Genomic DNA, 12,704 nt, shown 5'->3' with positions numbered 1-12,704 from the left:
CCGAGTGTATCTAAAATACATTTTAATCTTGCTGAAATTTGTTTTCACAATATTGTTTACAATATTAATCTGTCTTCATTCTCTTCATCCTCGCTCGGGTCTTCTTTACCGAACTGTACAATCATGTTCATGTAAATTGTTCTACATCAAGGCACAAGACAACAGCCGTTGTGGGGGGGCCTTGGGTAGGCTGATCTTTAATGGCGTCCCTCTGGCACACAGAAAAAACAGGGTACCCTCAAGAGGAAAGGGGTGGGGGGTGGGGGGAGCATGGATCTCAAATGGGAAACATCGCAAGGAAGAAATGTGCTCTAACGAGGTGAAAGGAGGAAGAAAATAGGTGATAACCACTGCTGTTTTCATTTTATTTTCCAATGATAGTCATGTATAAAAAAAGAGGAACCATAAAGGATGATTTTTTTACTTCAGGAGTTCATTTGTTCATGTACACAAACTAAAGTGCTTTTTTTCTCATTTTTTTCTTCTCTTATTTGCCAAAAGCAAAAGATTTCACTAACAGGATGGAGATGGGGACGAGAAGTCCAGTGGTGTCTTTTTTCCATAAGAACGTGAGAGTGGATAAAGGGCCAGTTCAGAGTTTATTTTCTGCTTGATTTTGTATTTGTTGGTTTCTGTTCTCAGTTTTTTTCTGATGTTTTTTTTCAACCTCTGAAAGACAGAAAGACAAAAAGACATTGAATGTAAAACTTGAATTTCAAAGGAAAAATTTACAATTATTATATTTACAAATCATAAGTTGATAAGCCCAATATTATGTGTATCCATTAATAATTTATAAATATATATATAAATATATATATATAATATTAATGCTTAAAATTTGGGGAAATATTTTATTTTGTGATGTGTGTATTTACCATTTCCATGAAGGTTCTGGAGTGCTTACATCTGCACGCTTCTCCTCCGCCTGCCGAAGGCCTTGGCGCCAACGTTGGTGGGGACGAAGTTGCTGTTGCCCATTCCTCCCGACCTGCTGAGGAAGTCCGCCAGGCGATGAGTCACGCAGGTGGCTGTGTTGCAGGCTCGCTTCTGTGCTGTAACGCTGCTTCAGAAGAGCAAACAAGGTATTAACACCAAAATCTGACTGACATTCATATACAGACCCACACACACACACACACACACACACACACACTCTCTTTATCAACATCATCTTCACAGAACAGCAAAAACAGATTTTGAAACATCAAACATATTTTCTGTTTTCTTACCTTTGCACTTGATGAGAGCTTCAGAGAAAATGTGTGAGTCTAAAACCCTATTTATGTCCATTTTATCTACATGTATACCCACTGCCTGTTTTAAAGCATCCCTAAGAATGAAAATGAGCTAAGGCTTCCTGGTAGAAAAATACGTTTATTGAACAACAAACATGGTGTCGCATGAATGGATCATTTATTAATGGTTTAGTTAAGTGATCTCTTCCAACTCCTAGATTTCAGGGGCTTTTGAATTGCCATCGAATGACTCCACGCACAGTACACAAAGATGGACATCTGAACCGGCTCCTGAATTACATTTATGAAAACTAATTCTGATTGTCTGAAATGATGGGGACAAATCATTCTCTGCCCAAAACAAATAGAAAAAAGGGGAGGGGGGATTGCAGTTAAAGGACATATTCTTCTCATGTCAACCAAGCAGGTAAAATCAACATGCACTTGCCAGTCCAAAACTGTTCAGAGAAGGTGGAGAGGGGAAAGAAAAAGAAAGAGGGGAGGGAGGAGGAGATGCGGTGAAGGTAAAAGTATGAGGAGGGGTTAGATGCTGTCAAATGTCTCGCCGTAGCTTGCATAGCTGTCGCTCTCAGGCGCACTGCGCTTCTTGCCGGGCGTCCCTGCTCCGACGTTCGTGCGAGGGAACGTCTGCAACTTGTGCAGCTCCTGAGACAGTTTGCCCAACACGCAGGTGCTGAGGTTGGAGCAGCGCTTGGTTAGGGGCCTGTCCATGCTGTCGGGGAGGGGACACACAAAGACACATGCAGAGAACAGGCTCATAGATATGGGACAAACATGCAGGTAACACTTCCTTTACCTCTGTCTGTCTTTTATCTTCCATCTACACACCGTTTCTCTCACATGCATTCCTTCCTCATGCCATCAGAGGTATCGAAAAGTAAAATATAAAAACATTTCCCAACCAGCACCATGCTCCTATCCCCTTTGCATCATTCAAAGAACTTGTCATCCATCCCCTCATGCGCCGAAACCTCCATCCCCCACCCGCAGTCAATCCCCTCTTGTCACATCTTTTACACCCACAGAACAAACAGAAACCAGTCACTTCCTACTGTCATGCAACTCCATTTAATTGACATCATGCACATTTATTCGTTCCGTTAGGCATACACTGCTCACATGCCCGGCAGGCAGGCTGGAAATAGTCCCTTCAAACAAAGTTAAAATCAAACTTATCCATGCAGGAGCAGGGTCATGACAGAGAATAGGGATTTCTTTTGAGTGTATTAGCAGCTATTCTCGGAAATGATCTATTTTCCCTCTCTTTTATTCTGCTGATAAGTACATACCTCTACGCCTGATTGAAGTGGGGCCCTACAAAGACGCATCCTCAGTGAAACCAGAAAACAGTACAGTTCCGGAATAAGGTCCAACACGGCAGCCCAAAAACGAGCTGTGAGTTTTACCATTTTATTTCTGCCAAAGAAGTTTGGTTACCTTTCTATTAGTTCTAGCCTCCAGCGGCTCATTCTGTGTACGGAGAGAAAACTCCATCACAAAGGGTTAAAATAAAGAGGAGTCATCTGTACCTGTTTCCTTCAGTTGCCTGCTGCTCCAGCTCCTCCGCTGTCATCTGCACAAACTCCTTCACAATGGCGTTGAGTAACCTTCGCGCCTCGTAGTCCGTGAGCGTGACTCGGTCTGACATGGACTCTAAACCCGGTCTGTGCAGTGGAGGGAGGGATGGAGGGAAAAGGGGAGGTTTAGGGGTCAGAGGGGTTGGGGGAGGACAGACATTGAGATCAGTATTAAATCCTTTGCTAGAATTATCACCTGCAGTTAAATGGAAGGCAGGGGGGGTGATGTGCAAGTGGGTGTCAGGGTGGGGCAGGGTGCTGGTGGACTGCACTGGCTGGATAGATAGGACGGGTCAGGGGGGGTTTGCTGGGACGTCACCAACTCTGAGGGGGATGACGTCTGAGTTGGAGGGCCCCCAGCCAAGGCGGGGAAACAATCTGCAGAAAGTGCCCCATCGCAGAGAGGGGCTGATGAGCAGCCGGCGTTAGATTTATTACTAAATCGATAGCTTCATAGGAACAGAATGAGGAGTGGCTTGAATGGAGCTTCCTATAAATGTATAGGCTGCATTTAACTCTTGAAGTCAATTGTACTTTTTGTCCTTCATCTCTTTCAACTTTTTTGATCCTATTTTGTTTCTTTCATTCAAACAGTTAAATTGATATTCGATTCATCCGGTCAGATTACAGGCATAACAGGATATACAAACTTTAAACAGGAAAATTACACTAATGAGATTTAAAATTTTTTATAAACATAAGACACTGAGCCTAGAATTTAGTTTCATGAATTATTAGGTTTAGAACACACAGGCTATACTCAATGTGTGTGCTTGTGCACATTATTTCTCATTGTAATACCTACTGTAGATATATGTGTATTATGAATGTGTCAGTCTGTCCTTTACGTTCATTCAAAGACAAGTGCTTCCCCAGTTCTTTCGATTTTTCTAGCAGCACTGAAAATATATATAAATAAATATATATATATATATATATATATATATATATATATAATTTATTTTTTTTTTTCAAAAAAAGAAAGAAAACTCTACTTGAAACCCTTTACCACATTTTTTTCGGAGGGTGGGGGTGGGGGGTTCCTTTTGCCTGCACCTCTCCAATCCCTCCTTTGTAATTGTTAGAGATTCAGGATTTGAAATCCTGTCTACATGTCCATGCATTTCACGTTGCTGTAAAAAAAGGATGTCGGCTGAGAAAGTGAGGTGTGACATGTGAATGTTGAGCGTCTCTCACCTGGCAGGGGCGGCTTGTGAGCAGTACATCTGGCAAATGACCAGGGCGTAGGCAACAAGGAAAGCAGAGATCTTCAACATAACCATGGTCCCCTACATAGTGAGAAAGACATGCCCATCAGCTGCTTATGTTCACACTCCTCACACCACTGAGATAAGTTCTCAAGTCACCTAAAATTCAACACATAGACAGTACACATGCAAGTGGCTGATCCTCTTTTCGGAAGAAGTTTTTCAACGAGAAAGAAAAGAAAAACCTCTCTGTCACTTTGCTGAGAGGTGAGCTCAGCTCTACCCACATCTCAGCTTGCTACTATTTAGCTCTGGTCTCCTGCTGAACCTCCTCACTTTTACTTTACACTCCGTCAGACCTGAGCCGGATAACAGTGCCCCCTGCTCTTCTTCTGCAACACGCACTGTTCCTCCAAAACATCCAGCCATGAGCACAGGACAGGTAGTTCTCTCATGTTGTACGCCTCAGCACTCAGACATGTCTGCAGGTGGGAGCAAGTGTGTGTGTGTGTGTGTGTGTGTGTTTGTGTATGGGTAGGTGGTGGATCCTAACTGTGTGATGCATGTAGCACTTGCTATAGCGCTAGAAGAGGAGGGGTGAAAGGGAGAGAAAGGGAAGGGGGGGAGACTCCAAGCTCGCCAACTCCCTGAGGGACCAGTGCATTAGTGTAATGAGCTGCCAGCACTCCCTCTCTCTCCCTCACAAACACACACACACACACACACACACACACACACACACTTAAACCTGGTCACCTCCATCTCTTCCTTCTCCTTTCTCTTTTACTTGCTGTTCTTCATTGCAGCTTCTTCTCATTTTTGATCCTGCTCTTTCTTTCATCCACTTTCTTTCTCTCTGTATCTCCCTCTTTCTCAGTCATTGGGCTTCTTCTCTAGTTGCAGACTTGACCCTCACAAAGTGGCTGCTGGCGATACTGGTGACCCCAGTGGCCACACTCCAATCTCATTGCAAACACAGTCACATCACCGCGGTGTAACGCAGTGACTCTGTCTATATCTCCTCGGATCCACACACACATGCAAACAGTCAAACAATCACCCCAACACTTTGCCAAACACAATATAAAAAGTCAACACTTACCTTCAGCGATAATCACCCAGCAAAAAATAAATAAATAAATAAATAAATCTATGTATCTCTATGCAAAACACAATAAGTTGACTTTGTCTCAACTTGCAGAACAACTCTTGATTCTGTTGCATGCAGCGCCAACGCACCAGCCTATATATCCCACCACTTGGATTTGTGCATTGACTGTGTAGGTGTTTAATTATCCACCGGCAGCCAATCGCGTCGCTCTGATGCCACGGTGAACCAATGGGATGCCTTCTCCTCAGTCTTGGCTCACTATGAAGGATATGGGCTCTGCGCTGACGTCATTCCTCAGTCACTAAGTGCTCCATTCACAAAATCCACCAGTCATTTTGATCATTTCCTATCCCCAATTTGCATTGATGTCATTAATTAAGTAGGAGGCAAAGGAAACTGGTGGCTGTGGAGAAGCATCACCAGCAATAAATATATTTTTTAAAAACCTTCCAAAAATGTAACATCGCATGCTGCACCTCAAATGCCAAATCGATAAGGCCCCCACCCCGACCCCACCACCACCCACCCAGCTAAGCACTTGCAGGCGGGGCCATCTGCTGGGGAGGGACGTATACTACACAGTGACGCACTCCCCGGCTCTTCATTCATATAATGCTGTTTGGATGGCACCAACTCCAGCACGACACCCACTTTGCTTCAGCTCAGTATAGTCCATCCACAATCTGCTTATGTAATCCGCTTGTTATTGATTTGAATTTGCAGCAATATGATGTGATTCACTGCACACATTGAACTTCTGGCACTTCACATATGAGTCAACTCTTAAATTACTTTCAAAACTACAAAGCACTGAGCAGTTTTCATCTTCTCCAGCTCACAATGTGTATTGTTTATTATAGTTTGCAATAAAACCTGAGATAACCATGACAGTCTCCCACCCCACCACACTGAAACATCAAACCATATTAAGTTAATAAAGTGATACCACAGTCGGTCCAGTAATGATCACTGCTGCCTGCCTCCTCCCACACACCGAGTAAACAAGTTGTCCTCAGCAAAGATCAATCGATGACAGCCTCTGACAAGAGCCGTTTCTCAAAAGCAATTACACAACTGTTTGTCGTGCACCATCGTCTCAATTCCATTCCTTATCATTAGGGTGCAGGGTAGAGTGTGTGCGTGTACATATGCACCAACCCCTGTGTGCACATAGACAAGTATGTGTGTGCATCTGTGTCTATATGTGTGCACTCAAAATCTCTGCATGCTGCACAAAATGAATGGATGTACAGGATGTGTGTGTATGTGTGTGTGTGTACGTGTAAGATTATATGTCAGTGTAAAAGAAGGGGAGGGGTTGCCTGTCCTTGTCTGCGTCATAGAGGAACCCCATTAGACAGGATGAGCCTTTTAGTGCTATTGAGCCACAAGGCTTACCCATGTCAGACATTAAATCACTGCTGAAAAGACAGCTGCCGGGTCTCCAGCCATATCTACATCACTTCTCCACCTGCATATGTGCAGCCAAACTGGACAGCTGGAAACATAGACCACAGACTCATCATAGAATTACATCTTTCTGTAAACTTTTCATTCCAGATTCAGCTACTTCAATTTCCATCCAGAACTTTAAGCTTTGTTTTCAGTGTTCGACCAGCAGGTCATGAAAGACTATAAATGAAGAAAGAGAAATTGCTTTCATGCATTCCCCCATGCTGCACTCGTTCTTTTTAGTCCTTCAAGCCTCAAGTAAAACTAACTTTCAGAGTTCAGAGACTACTGGTTAGTAAAATCACTCTTTCATTTTCACTGATGAACCAGAAGAAAGTGTGAAGTTAAAATAGAAAGTGCCTAACCTTTAAAAATTGTAATATTTATTTACAATGTGCAGCAAATACGAAAGTGTAAAATGCAAGAATTTTAGGGAGTGGCCAATCATAAAAAAGCAAAGCATAAAAAGAAAACCATAAATTTCTGGCTTTCGTTAAAATCGATTAAACATAGAGAGGTGCTGATTCAACTTTCAGACCATTTTGCAGGTTTGTAGTGCTGTGGAACTGTCTCGCATTAGGTTTTTTATTATTTTGTCTATCCCATTTTTGTCAATGAGGGTAAACTAAAGGGCAGAAACAGAAATAACTCTCCGAACTTAAAACAAATCCTCCTTGATACACTTTAACCCCCTCATGAAGGTAGGATTTCCTGCTGTATTAGACTGCATCAGTGAAGTGTACTGCCAATGTGTATTTAAGGTTCCAAGCAACTGTCTCGTGCCTACATTTCTTCAAAGCTCCTTCTGTATTTATCTACAAGATTATGAATCAATGTCATGAGCTCCTTTAGAAGCCATAAGTCTGTAAGATATCAAAAATGTTTTAAGAAAAACTTTTTTTTTTTGCAATGTCAAGGAGAAAAACTACATTACTCACCATACCCAGGTGTAACAGTGGTGATTGATGGAGCTCTCTGTTACCATGGAAATGTTAACCACAACCATTGCAATGCTATGATCAGAACAAAACAAACATGATTTTTCTTTCTAACGTGTTTAGAAATAAGGAAAAGAGTCCAAAGGGTGAAAATCACTTCAAATCAGTTAATTCTATGAAGAAGTGCTGGAAGTCATTAGAAAGGGATCATTCACAAAGGAATTAATTAAAATAATTATATATACAGTCCTGCAGCTTTGCCTTTTTTTTGCTCCAAATTAAATGCTTCATGGTCAAGATTTATCTCGTAGCTGGTCGGCCTGGTTCCAGGCTTAAACTCTTTTTACAAGGATTTTCTGAAACATCAATAGAGAAAAGGAAGGGAAAATTTACTAGAACTAGAGCCGTCACTGTTACGCTCTGTTCTCTCTATACAAGACAAGAAAAAGCCATTTGTAAGATCCTAAAGATCTCCTTTTAAAATCAATTGGATGAAGAGAATGTGGTGTGGCTGCATCACGGTCAAACTAAAAATTAGTTCCTGGTGCCATTTATTCATTTTTAACTGACAGTGTGTGTGTTGTTCTTCATCTCTGTGTGTGTATGTTGTATTCCTGTGTGTGGGTAAGAACAACACATGAGCTCATTTTGTTCTGTGTGGGTGTTCCTTTTAGGTCATCTACATCCCCCCCCAGGGAGCTTTGCAGGCCACCCTGACTCCTCCGAAGTTTTTCACTCATCTCCTGAAAAAACTTTGGAGCTCTGAGTCGATACAGTAACCTTTGAAGCCCAGCCGCCCCCCACCTGAGATCAACATGCCCACTGTAGTGTAAGTTATTAGTGGGGACATAGTGACGACTATGTCTGCTGCTGCTGCTGCAACTATGCTGCTGCTGCTATGCCATTACTGGATGCACGCAAACGTTGTCATCTTAATGGCTCAGCTCGACTGGGTCAATCGAGTGTCTCATGTGTAAATGTGATGCTGACACACATGAATGGTGTTATTGACTCTCCTGGACATGTAAGACTGCTGTGCTACATGTCAGGGTAATGAACAAGCTCATTAAAGAGGTGGTGTGTAGGTATGTTTCATGTCATGCACACACACATGCACATTAATCACACACACAAAGGATTCAGCGCATGAGCTCAAATGCTTTGCCGCTGTGTCAGTGGCTGGTAGAGTTGTAGCAATTAGTTGGTTAATAAATTATTCAATTAAAAGAAAAATGATGTCGTTTCAGTTGTTGTGATAGAAAAAGCACAGATTATTTGATGGTTCCAGCTTCTCCCTGGTATTATACTGTTATATATACTGTTTGTAACCATTACTGTCTTGGACGATTTGAACACTTGAGTAAAAATTTTTATAAGTTCGACCTATGCCTCTGCTGCTATGTCAAAATTTGAGCAAGTTGATGAGGAAAACCTTACCAGATTGTTTCATTTCATTGATTAGAAGATGGAAAAATGATTAAAACATTTTTTTGTGTTATAATTGAGTTAAGTTTGAGTTGTCTTTTCTACTTTGCTATCCTGTTAAATCTACAGGGTTAATCCCAGAACAGCTAGCAAGAGCAGCCTATACTTGGAAATATGCATCAGATACATCCAATCCCATTCATTGGTCTTCTCTTTAAAGCTACACCCTCAATTCATATGAACATGCACTGACAACTGCTAGAAGAAGACTTTTCTGACTACTTCTCCCTGTAGTCTCTGTGGTGTGTCTCTCTCCACTCTGGTCATGCTAAGTGAAAGCACAGGCAGGCTGCAGGTAGGTAGGTTGGTTAGTCACAGACAGGTATGCCACCATTTGGTCCCAAAAAAATGATTGGTCATGTTTATTCCGTCCTGTGAGGGTCACAGAAACACTTTTTTTTCAGACTACTTTATTTATTGATAGCTGTCGGGACATGAAGAGGATTTCAACAAATAAGATACAAAAAGTGTTTCAGGAACAACTTACCGACCCCACCTTCAATCTTCTCATTAAAAGGAAGGGTTTCACATTACTGCCATCAGGGGTCCAACACCCAGGCTGGCGACCACAAAGCTCCCAGCTCCAGAACAAAGCAACGTAGTAGTGACCATATCAATATTATGTGGCTTCAAAACAACCAGCCAAACAATGAATGACATCGTAGTCACGTAATGGAAAAGTGACCCAACAGCTGTCTCAATAGTCCTCAATGACCTGATGCCACAAAACATGCTGTGTTTGTTCACGGGACACACCTCAGTATTTATCTGGTGACAGCTGCTGTTATTGCTCTTTCCACCTACCAAAAACAATTAGAGTGAAGTCACATTGATAGTGGATAGTCAATGCTCAGTGGCCAATGTTGTTTTCTGTCAATAACTTAAAGGTCCAATATGTAAGATTTAGGTGAAAGGGAACTATTGGCATGTAGAATAATCCTCATGATGTTTTCTCTAGTTCGTTTCATCTAAATTGTATGAATTGTAGTTTTCTTTACCCCAGAAAAGGCCATTTATATTTAAATACTTTATATTTACATCGAGGGGGTCCCCTCTACAGTTTTTTACATTAGTCCAGACTGGACAAACTAAACACCTTCTGAGTTTTTATGACAACTGAAGGCTGCCATAGGTTCTTTTTCATGTTTGGAAGTGGAGAGTGAGGTGAGGGGTGTTCAGCTGCAACATGAAACGTCACCACTAGATATCACAGAATTCTACTCACTGTACCTTTAAAGCAACCGATTAAACCCAACTAATACATGTTTGTGAAGAAGGAAGAAGAATTTACAAGCTTTAGTTTCAGTACAATACTTTCAATATAATGGTATAAAAGATAAATGGCAACAGTTCACATCAGATCTCCCGTGCTTAATGAAGGACATTGTGGGAATAGCAGGAAATCACTAAGTAGCCAGAGGACATGGATGATTGATTAAAATACTGTTAAGGATGTCTCTTGTTGTCACACTGATTATTCTCCATGTTACTTACTGCTTGTTAACCACCTTATTCCTATTACTCCTATAACAAGCCCATTTCAAAATGTATTTAAAAATAAAAAAATGTCATTTTTATTACAATAACAATCTCATATTAGTAGTAGTAGTAGTTGTTGTTATGTATCATTTGTAAAAGGTAAACACGTACAACTATATTTTCAAATCAGTGTTTCAGTTGCATAAAAGTCAAGTTAGGTCTTATTTAAAACAGAGAAAAGTAACAGAGAATCTGAAACCAGACAATATTTAGATTTTCATAATATTCGTCCTTTAAAATGGCTAAAACAATAAATTATCAAAAGATATTATCGCAGATAATTTTTCTGCCTCTGTCTGATGTATTACTCGACTTGTCGTTTCAGCTCCAGTCACTCAGCAAGTCAATCTAAAATGACACAGGACAACTGAGACATTATAGACACTAGGTGAAGGACAAGAACCAGTGACAGTAAGATCCCATCTAATAAGCTGTGAATGTAACCAGTATTGTAATGTCATACTGTTCCATGTACAGAAACCATAAATCCCCATTGGAAGGGCAGAGAGTGTTGTTAGGGTCAGAGCTGGGTGATATGATCTATGAATGGCACTGCTCACCACTGTGCGCCTCCCAGTTACTGAAGGCCAGGCCCATCCAGATAAATCACTTCCTGCAGAGAAAGGAAAGCGAAACAGCACTTAAGTCATTATCCAACCGCTGCCTCCTGTAATGGCTCTCAATCTCCAAATCTAATCAGTGGCTTGCCACCACAGAAGAGGCTCGCCACCTGATTAAATACAAGTTCAAGTGGTGGAACTGGTGTCACTTTGTGGTTTTACATTGAGGGTCAAGTGACTGTATTCAGACATCAGGGATGATGTGTTCACTGGGATTAGTCGGAGCAGTCTGGAGGGAAGGAAATGAGCAGGTGTTTCACTCTCTCTCTTGTTTTGTCCGTTGAACCAACAGCATAAGTGGTGCCAGAAGGTTCATGCTAACATATCAGGAGGTCATCAGTTAAGGGAGCATGTTTAATGTCAAGCAGTGAGCTAGGCACTCTGAGTTTTCAAGCGTTTTCCGTTGTTTATCCCCAGACATTAGGGAGATTACATTCATTGCGCTAAAACCTTAAAGCATCAATCAGCGGCCTTCAGTGGCCTCCTGGCTCTCACATCCTTTTTTGAATGACCAGGCTTGCTTGTATCTCCTCCACATTCATTCAAGAAAAAGAGACCTCTCAACAATCGATAGCTGTACACTAAGGAGGGTTTGTGCTTCCGAAAAGTGCCTGTTAGGAGTTCTATTTATCATTATAACATAATAATGAATGAAGTGACCTGACTAGCAATTGGGTTTGAGTTGAGGAGCTTGACTATGTGGAACATTAAAAGAATCATTCACTCACATTTTCATCCACTTACTTCTTCTAATATAATGCAGGAACTCCTGCAGTTGTAGACAGTGAAACACACACTGTAGAGAACCTTGCAGATGAATGCCAAACCTATCACATCTACATGTTAATATATAGAAATACTGATTCCATACTCCATCAATTTTGCATTTGGGTGTTCCAGTATACCAAACTAAATTTCCCAAACCCATCTCCAAATTGAGCTGCATTCAGACATGCACTGAACTCTGGATTATCTCCTGAAATTATCCTGTATGTGAGAATGTTACTTTCAAAGTCAGTTGCTGTGGACATTCTTCAGAGTTAGGCCCCCTAGTAAAAACATTGACATTTCTCACACGCGACAGGAGCGAAACTGAAAAAAACTTAACAAAAAAGAGGTTCCATAGACGTAGAAGACACCAACAGAGATTTTAACTTGGAAAGACAATGAGATTGCAGAGGTTTTAGTGATAAGGGCCCACAGTGTGGTTGATGGGCTGTAAACAAAAACATGTAATCTTTGCAGTAGCATCAATCTTATGTCCTGCCTCCCGAGACTTTTCTGTTGTGAAAGTGTCTGAAAGGAAACTTATCTGCAGTGTTCTTCATATGTGAAAGGCTGTGGAAAAAAGTCTGAAGTTCATGTCTGACAACAGCTATGAACAGAAGGCCTGTGGGATTCTTTTGAAGCAGTGTGCCTTTGAGCCTATATGAAAAGCCATACAGGATATAACTGAGTGCTTCATTTGCACATACATGCATGAGAACATATCATATAGTCCTTACATACATTTTA

General features: G+C 41.3%; 1 protein-coding gene across 5 annotated transcripts; it reads right to left on the bottom strand.

Moving 5' to 3' along the window:
• LOC109624232 (calcitonin-1) lies at positions 1-5,298 on the bottom strand. Of its 5 annotated transcripts, none has more exons than XM_020078776.2 (5): positions 4,404-4,535; positions 4,034-4,125; positions 2,789-2,923; positions 879-1,066; positions 1-669 (listed from the first exon to the last, which is right to left on the bottom strand). In XM_020078776.2, the coding sequence occupies exons 1-4, from the start codon at positions 4,497-4,499 to the stop codon at positions 904-906; spliced, it is 486 nt and encodes a 161-aa protein (XP_019934335.2). In that variant the 5' UTR covers positions 4,500-4,535; the 3' UTR covers positions 1-669; positions 879-903. The 5 variants fall into 5 exon arrangements, with proteins under 5 accessions (XP_019934335.2, XP_019934336.2, XP_019934337.1 ...); XM_020078777.2 differs by having other exon boundaries at positions 879-1,063; positions 4,404-4,514; XM_020078778.2 differs by lacking the exons at positions 1-669; positions 879-1,066; positions 4,404-4,535 and adding exons at positions 1,362-1,971; positions 5,147-5,298.
• Positions 5,299-12,704: the final 7,406 nt, after the last annotated feature.

Source organism: Paralichthys olivaceus, chromosome 7 (genome assembly GCF_024713975.1).
Source record: "Paralichthys olivaceus isolate ysfri-2021 chromosome 7, ASM2471397v2, whole genome shotgun sequence".
Taxonomy (NCBI): Eukaryota; Metazoa; Chordata; class Actinopteri; order Pleuronectiformes; family Paralichthyidae; genus Paralichthys; species Paralichthys olivaceus.
Note: the sequence above shows the minus strand (reverse complement) of the source record. Positions and strands in the feature narration are given on the sequence as shown.